Source organism: Myotis brandtii, unplaced genomic scaffold (assembly GCF_000412655.1).
Source record: "Myotis brandtii unplaced genomic scaffold, ASM41265v1 scaffold478, whole genome shotgun sequence".
NCBI lineage: Eukaryota > Metazoa > Chordata > Mammalia > Chiroptera > Vespertilionidae > Myotis > Myotis brandtii.
Window position 1 is genome coordinate 384,112 of NW_005368264.1, and position 11,554 is coordinate 395,665.

At 43.8% G+C, this 11,554-nt stretch overlaps 1 protein-coding gene across 1 annotated transcript in view; it reads left to right on the forward strand.

The window, feature by feature from the left end:
• Positions 1–9,895, forward strand: part of PTGER4 (prostaglandin E receptor 4 (subtype EP4)) — an 11,440-nt gene extending 1,545 nt beyond the window's left edge. Inside the window, exons 3-4 of the mRNA XM_005876001.2 lie at positions 9–140; positions 7,937–9,895. Coding sequence (XP_005876063.1) covers positions 9–140; positions 7,937–8,521 — 717 coding nt within the window. The 3' untranslated portion in view covers positions 8,522–9,895. The remainder of the gene's footprint in view (positions 1–8; positions 141–7,936) is intronic.
• Positions 9,896–11,554: the final 1,659 nt, after the last annotated feature.

Consider the following 11,554-nt stretch of genomic DNA (forward strand, 5'->3'; position numbering starts at 1 on the left):
CCGCCTCCCCCGCCCTGCCGCGCCTCAACGACTTTCGCCGCCGCCGGAGTTTCCGCCGCATCGCGGGCGCCGAGATCCAGATGGTCATCTTACTCATCGCCACCTCCCTGGTGGTGCTCATCTGCTCCATCCCGCTCGTGGTGAGTGGCCGGCCTGGGGCCCCGCTCCAGCCGTCTCTCCCGTCCACCTCCCTCCCTCTCGCCCCTCCCGCCCCGCTCCTTTCCCTCTCATTCCGGGGCAGCGGGCAGGTCTCCTCCAGGTATCCCCGCCAGGTCGGGCTGGGATCCCACCTTCAGCTCAGAGCAGCCCGATCTCCCTTCAGGCTGCATCCCTAAGGAGATGCGTGCAGCAGGTGCTTCCTCTCTCCCCTGGGACAGCCCCTACCCGCGGCTGCCTGACATTGGCCTTGAGCCTTCCCGGAACCCCGCCTCTGTCAGATGTGGAGGGGAAACCGCTGTAGGGTGACTGAGAACAGCAGAATCCGAAACATCAGGGTGCTGGTCTCTGGCGTACACCGTGTCTTAGAGCAGTGGGGGATTAGGGGGTGTTGATTTATGTAGGGTTTGGGGGGAGACTCCAGAATTTTAGGGCTGGAACCCAACTCCCTCAGGTTACCTGCGAAGTGACTTGCTTACAATAATCTGGAGAACTCCCTGCTCTACCCGCAGTGCCTGGGAGGACATCTGGGTGCACTGTGGGGACAGGTGCTACAGGGGCGGGCGGCGTCGGGCACGCAGGTCTGGCATTCTCTCGGGGTTAGGAAAGCAGGGTTCTTCAGGGGACCTATTCCCGGCAGGCTGAGGGTCATGGGTGCTGGATTGGAATCTCAGCAACTGTGAGGGGTGCAGGACCATCCTAGGGAAAAGGTGCTTATGTACTGTGGGCCCCCACTCTGCAGCTGGTGATCCCCAGTCCTGCCCTTACAGACGCTTCTAATTTTGGCCTTCCTGCCAGTGTGTGCTTGGGTTTCCATACACTTCGTTTTTAGGGCATCACCTTTTTTAAAATGGCCTCTGGGTTAACTTTTAAAACGTTATAAGCAGAAATGTTGAAGACCTACCTAGCTCTCCTCTACTTTGCGTGTCGTTAAAATGGAATGCACCAGAAACCCATGGGCAGATTACATAATACTTTACCTAGAGTTTCCCTTAAAAGCAACTACTTCTGAGTTTTTTCATCTCTCAAAACACTGCATGCCTGGATATTCTAAACTACAAACTCAAGAGGAGAGGACTTCTCTTTCTTATGCTGATTGGGAGCAAGAGCAAATAAATGTAATGTATTATTCCTTTCTTCCCCTTCCTAAAACTGCCCAGGGATTTTGATGTAAAATATTATATCTCTCATAAAAGTGACTGTAGACGAAGGAACTTGGAGGGGGCTGAGAGCCAGCACACAGTAGTAGCTTCTTGCCAGTTTGTATAAACAGAAGTAAATATAATTGGCCAAAGGGGCCTTTAAACCATTCCAGGACCCGATATAATTTAGGGAGTTAAGTCTCACTTGAGCCACATAAATATATTTTAGTGTGCGCAGTGGCAACTCAGAAGAAAGGGAGATTTGGGAAGAGGCAACACAGCTCTGGCTGGGGCCCCCTTCCTGGGCCTCTGCCTGATGTGTTGCAGAACCATACAGGACAAAGGGAGCTCTCGGCACTTCCACACGCAGGGACAGAGGCACTGGAGCTAGAAGGCTAGCAGCCTGCACTACTTTTTAATTGTATTGTGGTTGGAGTGAGCCTGTGAAGCTACCAACTACTGCACAGTCCCAGGTGAATTGCTTCCTTCCAGCTGAAGGGGCCGACGGGGCCCTGTGGTGCAGGACCGTTTATTACAAAACCTTTTTGAAACTACTGGAGAAGCCAGAGGCAAGAAATTACAGGCGCTCTATTCGTGGTTTGCAGATTAACCACATTTTAGGTAATGAATCCTGTCCACTCTATAGAAAGTCATTAACGTGTAGTAGATATTAAGTAACTTCACCCTGAAAATCGAATTTCAGAGTCAGTTTAATCGTAAATTAATGACACGCAAACAGTGACATGCATACTCCCCACCCACCCACAGCTTTGCAATTACCGGAAGAATTCAAATGGAAACTTATCCACAACTACAGTCTTCTTTGGCATCTGTTTGCAACTTTCTTGTTTTGTTTTGTTTTGATGTTTCTCTGACATTTAAAGCAGCCGGACCTATCTTCAGTCCCAAAGAAAAACGAATGAAGCATCTTTTTTTAAAAAACTTTATCAAATCAAGTTGGTTGCTAATTCTATTTGAGGAAAATCAAATCCTTCAAAACACTGAAAAGCTCCGGCAAGGCTCATAGAGCTCATACGGTCTACTTAGAATTTCAGGGAGCCTGGCACAGCCACTGAAAAGCCAAGTTTTTGTCTTTTGGGGGAAAAGGGAAGCAGCAGCCCGGGTGGCTCTTAGAGGGCGGTTGACACAGAGTCCAGGATGCAAAGTAAATATTGTTATCCAACAGGAGCATGGCTCACAAGTGGGGCTGGGATTGGAAATGTGAGGGAGGTTGGGACGTTAGCTGTGGCCATGAAGCAGTGTGCTGAACTTGCCAGATTTTCTAAAGTGAGTCATACTCAACTAACTGCAGTTGTGCAACCGACAAGGGACGGTACATGACAGGATAGAGTGGGAAGGTGCTTCTTGTCAACCAGCCTCTGGTTTTTTGAAACACAGGAGAAGCTGAAGAAATGAAAGATAAATAAAAGGGGTTGTATTCTTTAGAAATATGCAAGCAAGACAGCCTGCTAAGGTCCAGTGTGAATGCGTAGCTGGATCAACCCCGGTGCCTAAGTTTGCCGTCACTGGTGTGAAGAGAACAATTACAATCAAATCTCTGCCACGGAACTAAACAGTTACACTGTAGGACGGGGAAAGGCTTTCCCCACGCAAGCACCACCGTGTTTATTGTTTACAGTTCCTTGTATTTCCTCTCTTCTTACTCTGAAGTAATAAGTATTCATCTGTTAGAGGTAGCATGGCCAATTTGGTTAGTCTTCTGCCTGAAATTTAGGTCTTTAGGTAAATAGTGTCCTGTGAGTGTTTCGATTATTAGGGCAGATGGGAACTACATAGAGAGATACACTTGTTTCCCTTAGGCAAACAGGAAGTAGAGTCATAAAACACCTACTGGGATTTCACTTGAGTAAAATTCCCTTCTCTAGGTCCAAGAGACCCATAGATTTGGGTGTGATTACAGCAGAACCTGAGGGAAATGAGGATTTTTTTATTCAAATAAATTGAGCTGAGTTTTTTTTTTAAAAAAATTAACAATTCCTCAAAGCAGTTGTTTAGTTATAGCCTCACATTGCAGAGCCAGGACTTGTACCTTGAAGACTGCATCCGGCATCTCGTTGACAAAAGCTCTGAGAATTCAGGGCTGGCCAACATTTTCACTCTGTCTGCACCTGTTTCCTCGACTGCAGACGAAGAATTTACATTATTACGCAGCTAACCGGGTGGTGGTGGATGAGTCCTCCTCTAAGGCTCTTCCCACCATGCTGTGCTGCCTGTCTAGGCTGGGTTTTATTGAACATCTACAAGATTTATTTTCCCCAGAGCAGGAGTGATTCCTATAAACTCCTAGTAGAATGCTGAAATAAATTTTCGGTGTAGAGCCTGCCTGTAGGATTAAGCAATCTGCCTGCAGTATGTGGCCAGTTAGTGACCCAAAGGGAGGGGGAACTGAGTTCCAGCCACCCAGGGAAGAACTCTTCCCATTATTCTTTATGTAAAGTGGGTTTTTGTCACACACACACACAAAAAAAGGTAATAATTTCTAGTAACAGCTGTATCAATGTGGGGCAGTAGGATAGCTGAGCACACACGGGACATGCCTTTGATGTGCCTGGCACAAACAAGTAGACACATGCACAGATCCACCTACGGGATCTTGTCCTTTATTGGAAAGCATTTCTACCTTGACAGTCGATGACTAAACATCGGTTCAATCAAGACTTGAGCGTTCTTTTCCAATTAGACATCCCCTGCCAACAGGTTCTTCTTAAACAGGAAGTACATGTTTTTGATACCGTGTCATTAGCTGTACCCAAAAGCTATGTCTAAGCTGCAGTTTTCAAATTACTGAGAGATTCCACAGTGGCCAAACATCTACATATGGGTTACCAAAAGAGTGAGAAGAGCCTACAGATATATGTTAGCCACTTTTAATATTTTTTGATTTAGAGAAGAAAGGAGAGGGATAGAGAGATAGAAACATCAATAAGAGAGAAACATCCATCAGCTGCCTCCTGCTCGCCCCCCACTCGGGCTTGAGCCTACAACAGGGCATGTGCCCCGACCCGAAATCGAACTGGTGTTCACTTGGTTCATGGGTCAAGGCTCAACCACCAAGCCACACCAGCTGAACTGTTAGCCATTTTTACTAAGTGCTTCCATAATTTGTACATAAATTAGAAGGAGCAGAGCCAGAATAGAGGTTTGATTCCAATACTCAGGCATTTACCTCTATAGCAAACAGCCTCCTCATAACTTTGCTGTAGTCACATATTCCATTGAATGTGTCATATTTTCTCCTTCACCCTACACTGTAGTCATCTTCAGGAAGTTGAGATTATTGTAAGGTATGCCAATACTAACAATTAACTACATGCACAAATCTGCAGCTACTAAAAAATAGGCTAACTTGTAAAGTTGCAAGAGGTTATGTATGTTTGTATTCGGTGATTTTTTTTTATGGTGTTTTTCCCTCCTGACTCAGAGGTTCTGTTTTTATCATCAGCACACTCTTCCAACACTGAAAACTGCCTGAACATGTTTATTTGTGTTACATACATGGCCTAATGAGAGAAAGTTCCAGAAAAGTGCTTTTATCTACCTACCCACGTGACATTGCTGTGGATATTCCCATCTTAATTTGGGGTTTCCCCCTTTGGGAAAAGCAAATCAAGTAGCCTTGAAAGTGAGGCAGACATTGCTATAATTTTCAAGTGTCATGGAGCGCATGGAGTTTGTGTTCGTTTATGCTTTTTTTTTTTTTTTACTTCAAGTCAGTCTCATTGAGAACATGCTGCAAAGGCAAACTCATTTGTCTTCTTTTAAAATAATTTAACCGACTTTTGAGAATGTTCTTACCTGAATTTGGCATTTTGCTTTTTCTATTTATCTTTTCCCCCTCTGTCAACTCCCCCTTACTGAAACTATGTTAAATGACCAGGCTCAGTGCCTTGTGTTAATTGTAAGCTTCCCTCCCACTCCCGAAATGGAACTCTAAAATTGGGCTTCCTTAGTTTCCTGCCCTTATCTGACTAAAAGCATGGCATGAATTTCCCTTCATGAAGGTGGCATAGATTTCCCCCCTCCCTCCCAGGACCAGGGTGAGTAGAGTGACCCTTATCACAGGAGACAGAACCAGCCAGCACCAAGATGAGCCTGCATAAACCTCCTTAAAAAACCTCTTATCTTCCATTAGTCCCCCATATGTCCCCTAGTTACTGCTCCACATTTGACCTCTCTGGAAGCCCAAACCCTCTTTTCTTTGTTAAAAAGGATACATACGCTTCTTTTAGTTACTTTATTTGTGAATGCCTGTGCACATAAAAAATATTAATAAATTTGCATATATTTTCTCCTATTAAAATAAATAAATAGGGTTTCCTTTCATTTCCTCTACAGTAGTCAAAATTAATTACTGCTGTGGATGAAGTGCGGCTTAGAAATAATTCTTTCCTTGCTTATCATCACCTTTGATTATGAAAGCCCATTATTAAATTTTTTTTTTACAAAACTCTGATCTTTATAAAAGATCATAGAAATTTAAAAATAAAATGCTAACCCCTAATACATTCCCTTAAATAGCTACAAATTTCATTCCTTTTATATCCATTTTAACTGCCTTTCATTAGTAACCATGTTTTCTTTGAGGTTGTAGTGGGAGAAGCAACCAGCAACAAAACATTTAAATGTTAAAAATATCATAAATGCTAAATTCAGACTTCAAAATTCTGTTCTGAAAAGTCTTTAGAGTTGGCTGGACAAAATGCTTCCTAGGAATGCTCTGTGGGACCAAAGAGTCCCAAGTGGAACAACACTGCCACCTAGAGGCTGCAAGTCTCAAGTTCTATAAACCCTGCCATAGGTCTTTTTCCTGGAGTCTGTGTACACCCAGAGTGCCCCTGATTTAATCCATCATTTCTTTTCTTTTTAGGAACAATAGTATATGATATGAGTAAAATGTAAACCCCATTCTTTTTAGCAATAATTCCATTGCTGGGAAATAATTGTTAAACAGAAAGCCAGCCAGCCTGGTAGAACAGAAAAAGCAACATGGAGGTCAGTCATCTGGAGACCTGGGGCCCAGACCAGAGTTGGCCATCCACAGAGTGGAGACCTGGATAAGTTCCTCTAAACCTCTAGATCTCAGCAACATTTCATCCAAGAAGAGGCCCGTAGATGTAAGGGAGGTGAATCTGTCCAGACACAGCTGAGAACCTCAGTCGAGACTGTGGTGGAAAGAAACCAAGTGGCTTTGTCCCACAAGATTGTGTACTTTAATCAGAAAGAACTTTACATTCTGGAGTGAAAACTACCCCCCAAAAAAGTGAGTAAATAAGTGATTATAGTAAAAGCAAAATTTTCTAACTGCCAAAAATAAGGCTCCAAAACAGCAAGCAGGTTGTTAGGGTCTCCTTGTGTTTCTTTCATTTAAGCCATACCTGGCCTGTGGGTATGTGGGCTGGCCCAGTGCTTCTTCCCCTAAACAGCTCCATCTGCACTAGAGTGACCTGTCATCCCTACTGGTGTGCCCAGAGTGTTCTTTTAGCTCTTGGCTATTTACCAGCTCAAATGCTGGACAGGCACAAAGGCAAGATTCTGATTGGAGTTTCAGGGTGGAGTCATTGCGCAGAGTTGCAGAGCAGAACAAGAGTTCAAAAGCCACAGGGAGCTAAGTAGCATGATCAGATCTGCATTTTAGAAATAATCTTCTGGTGGCAGTTTGGAGGATGAATTGGAGAGGAGAGCTTTTGGTGGTGGGAACTCTAGTTTCGTGGCTGACGCAATAATCCAGGTGAGAAATGCAGTTAGGGAAAAGATTGGAACGGGTTTTTAGAGGAAGAGTTTATTATGACTGGGGAACAGACTCAGAAAAAAATAAAAACTTCTCTGGTCATTCTGGATGACAGCAGATTCAGACATTGGCTCAACAGTTACAGTATATTCTTTCTAGACTCTAAAATAAAGGAATCCCTGGGCTTGTCTGTGATGACTAGATGGTTAGCTGACTTACAAAATGAGTTTCACTTCAATATAAGTGGCAGCTGGAATAAGGAAAATAAAAGGCTATTGGAGAAAAAAGAATTCCTGCCCTGGCCAGGGGGCTCAGTTGATTAGAGCATCGTCCCAATACACCAAGATTGTGGGATCTAAAGTTGCAGGTTCAGTCCCCAGTCAGGGCACATGCAGGAGTCAACCAATGAATGCATAAGTAAGTGGAACAACAAACAGATCTCTCTCACACACACACTCTCTCTCTCTCTCTCTCTGTCTCTCTCTCTCTCTCTCTCTCTCTATACCTTCTTCTGCTTCTCTAAAATCAATAAATAAAAATTTTTTAAAAATACTTCATTAGAATTACCAAACCTTAAAAGCACTTAGAAATGAAGTTAATAAAATGCTTTTCAAGGGAACTTTATGCACTGTTACCTGTTCACATGTTGCATTCTTGTATGGCATCTTTGATCTAGGAAAGGCATGTTACAAAAATATTTGAAGTTACACGGACTCGAAACATAACTGCAATTGCACAGCGAATGGTGTTCCTGACGCTTATACTCTTTCTTTGGCACTTATTACCAGAAAAGAGGGCAGCTACCTACTGTTGCTAAATTAAACGCTGCAGCAAACGTTTCCCCGTTGACCAAAAATACAATCTGATCGTGGCCATCTCGTTTGTGCAGGTGCGAGTGTTCATCAACCAGTTATATCAGCCGAGCTTAGTGAAAGAGATCAGCAAAAACCCAGACTTGCAGGCCATCCGAATCGCCTCTGTGAACCCCATCCTCGACCCCTGGATCTACATCCTCCTGCGGAAGACAGTGCTCAGCAAAGCCATGGAGAAGATCAAATGCCTCTTCTGCCGCATCGGTGGGTCCGGCAGAGACCCCTCCGGGCAGCACTGCTCAGACAGCAGACGGACATCCTCCGCCCTGTCCGGCCATTCGCGCTCCTTCCTGTCCCGGGAGCTGAGGGAGATCAGCAGCACGTCCCAGACTCTCCTGTACATGCCAGACCTCGGTGACACGGGCCTGGCGGGCAGGAATTTGCTGCCAGGGGTGCCTGGCATGAGCCTGCCCCAAGCAGACACCACCTCCCTGAGGACTTTGCGAATCTCAGAGACCTCGGACTCCTCGCAGGGGCAGGACTCAGAGAGCGTCTTACTGGTGGACGAGGTTGGGGGCACTGCTGGGCCCGCCCCCAAGGGCAGCTCCCTGCAAGTCACATTCCCCACTGAAACACTGAACTTGTCAGAAAAGTGTATATAGTGGCTAAGAAAGGAGTACAGCTCTGTGGCTGGAAGCTCACAAAATCCTGCGCAACAGACACGTGGTGAAGCATTTATTGAGCTGTGCTCGGAAGGGCTGTTTTTGTCCTGGGACTCCCATGAGGGACATCTGGGTTTTGAGCACGTTTCACACAATCAAGCTGATTCACATGGCTCCTGAGGCCTGAAACTCTTGGTCGCACCTGTAGGGGTGGATTTGGGTCAGAACTCGATTGCAGAGATCTACCCTGTTTCCTGCTTCACAGGAAGACGGCCAAGTTTTGCTCTCGTCAGAACATTTGGAGCGGAGCGTTATACCTGCACACAGCAGGCGGGGCTGAAGGGCTGCAGGCCAGTGAACTACGAGGGCTATCTGTCTTAGGGATGATTGAAGTGTCTCACTAAAGCATGAAATGTGAATTTTATCGTTGTAAATATGATTTAAGGTATTTAAAGTATTTTCTTCTCTGTGAGAAGGTTTATTGTTAATACAAGGTATAAGTGTATGGTAACCCCTCTCCTCCCCAGTATAACAAGCTGAAGTTATAGATGTTAGATTTTATTTTCATAAGTAAGTTCAGGCTGAGGTGTTGAAAATTCACAGAGAAACTAATACCTATAAAATGGATATAGATTTTTTTAAAAGGAAGAGTTTAGTACTATTAAAAGAATAAAGAAAAATACTATTTTAAGACATGAAAATTACAGTCCAAACTATTAAAGTTTCTTCCCAACCTATGTGTACTTCATAGTGAGAAATGTTTAGTGCTGGCTACATGTATTTATCCAGAAATCTGTGATTTCAGGAGAACCTAACATACTGGCCAGTATTTTCTACTTTTGTCCCCACAAACTGGTACTTTAAAAATGTAACGTAAAATTTTAAAAGTCTTTAATAAACAACTCATAGTTGAAGTGTACAATATAAAAGTAAAAAGTTTAAGCAGCTTGTTTTCCCCCTGAAATTGTGTATAGTTTTACTTTCCTAAGAAATGATCTAGAACATCCTTGAAAACTTAAGAGGAAGACAGATTGCATGCACCATAATGACTTTTACTTTGCAACGTGAAAGGATTGGTTAACCTTTCACAGATGTTAGAAGTCTAACCAGATAACAGGTGCAGTGCGTGGGCACGTGAGGTCACCTTCTAACAGTTTTGTGTCATGCCCCGTAATGCTATACACACATGAAGGAAACCTTCTCAAAGAAATATTAAGCATGTTTTGTTGCTTACAAGTGTTTTTGTGAATTGCCTGGTTGTAATTAAATTCTGAGCCTGATAGTGATATGGTTTAAAGAAGCAGTTGTACCAACTGAAATTATTTTGGAGATTATAATAAATAAATACACTCACTCTGAGTTCCATATCCTCGGTTTTGGAGAGAACAGTGTGCTTTTTTTTGTTTGTTTTAGGTTATCTTCTATCTTTTTCAATTGGAATATGTTTTAAAATTTTTATTTTGATACGATGTCAAATTTACAGAAAAGTTATAAGAATAGTAGAAAATCTTGGATAGACTTAGAGGAGAATGGTATTTAGAAACCAAGATCTAGGTACTTAACTCACCTGTTTGTATGGGTGGTGGGAGAGACAGTATGACTTCCTGCTTGTAAATTCTCAGCGGTTCTCACACTTCAGCATCTGATCCGGGAGGTCTTGGCGGGGAGAGGGGCAGGAGGATGCACATGTCTAAAAAGCTCCTAGGCGATGCTGACTCTGCCTGAATGACACACTTCAAGGAGCAATAGTCCCCAGGAGCAAAGTCATGATTTACTATTCGCAAGTTTTTAAATGTATTTTTGGATGATGTCAGCAAAACGACTCATTTTCACAGACGTGATGGAACAGTGATTCTCAGCTGAGGCAGGGATGGCTCAAAAAGAGAGCATCCAGCCCTAGCTGGTTTGGCTCAGTGGATAAAGCGTTGGCCTGTGGACTGAAGGGTCCCAGGTTCAATTCCAGTCAAGGGCACATGCCTGGGTTGCAGGCACGATCCCCAGTAGAGGGTGTGCAGGAGGCAGCCGATGGATGATTCTCTCCCATCACTGATGTTTCTACTATCTCTCCCTTCCTCTCTGAAATTACACACACACACACACACACACACACAGAGAGAGAGAGAGAGAGAGAGAGAGAGAGAGAGCATCCAGCTCAAATTTCTAAAATGTCCTATTTTACCAATGAAAATAGTTCTGTTTCCTCAATTTATACTAATCAGTGCCTAAGAAATGTTTTCAGAGAATATTTTACTTGTGAAAGAGGCTTTTTTCTCCCATGTACACAATGAAACACCTAGATTTATATGTAAATGAATATATAATGTATATATTCATCACCCACATTCATGGAGGAAAAACTAAAGCCACATTCACAAGTTAGCATTACTAATATATCAAAGCATAAAATCACTCATCCTTTTCTTCAGATTCACCATCCAGAACACTGATTCTGGATTATTTTTAATTGAAATATCATTCACATATTTTATAATTTGCCTTGTATTTTAGTATGTTCACCAAGTGCAACCATCGCTGCTATCTAATTCCAGAACATAGTCATCATCCCAGAAAGAAACCATGTACCCATTTGCATTCGCTCTCTAATCTCTAACCCCAGCCCCTGGCAGCTACCATATTGATTTGCCTATTCTAGGCATTAATGGAATCATACAATATATGTGTGTGGCCTTCACTGTCTGGCTTTCTTCATTTAGCATGTTTACAAGGTTCATCCATATTAAAGCATGAGTCAGTACTCCATTCCTTTTTATGGCTGAATAATATTTCATTATATGGATACTAGAGGCCCGGTGCATGAAATTCGTGTGGAGGGGGGGGTGGTCCCTCAGTCAGGCCTGCACCCTCTCCAATCTGGGACCCCTCGGGGTAAGACATCCCTCACGCAATTTGGGACCACTGGCTCCTAACCACTCACCTACTTGCCTGCATGATTGCCCCTAACCACTCTACCTGCCTGCCTGATCACTCCTAACCACCTCTGCTTGCCAGCCTGATTGCCCCTAACTGCCTCTG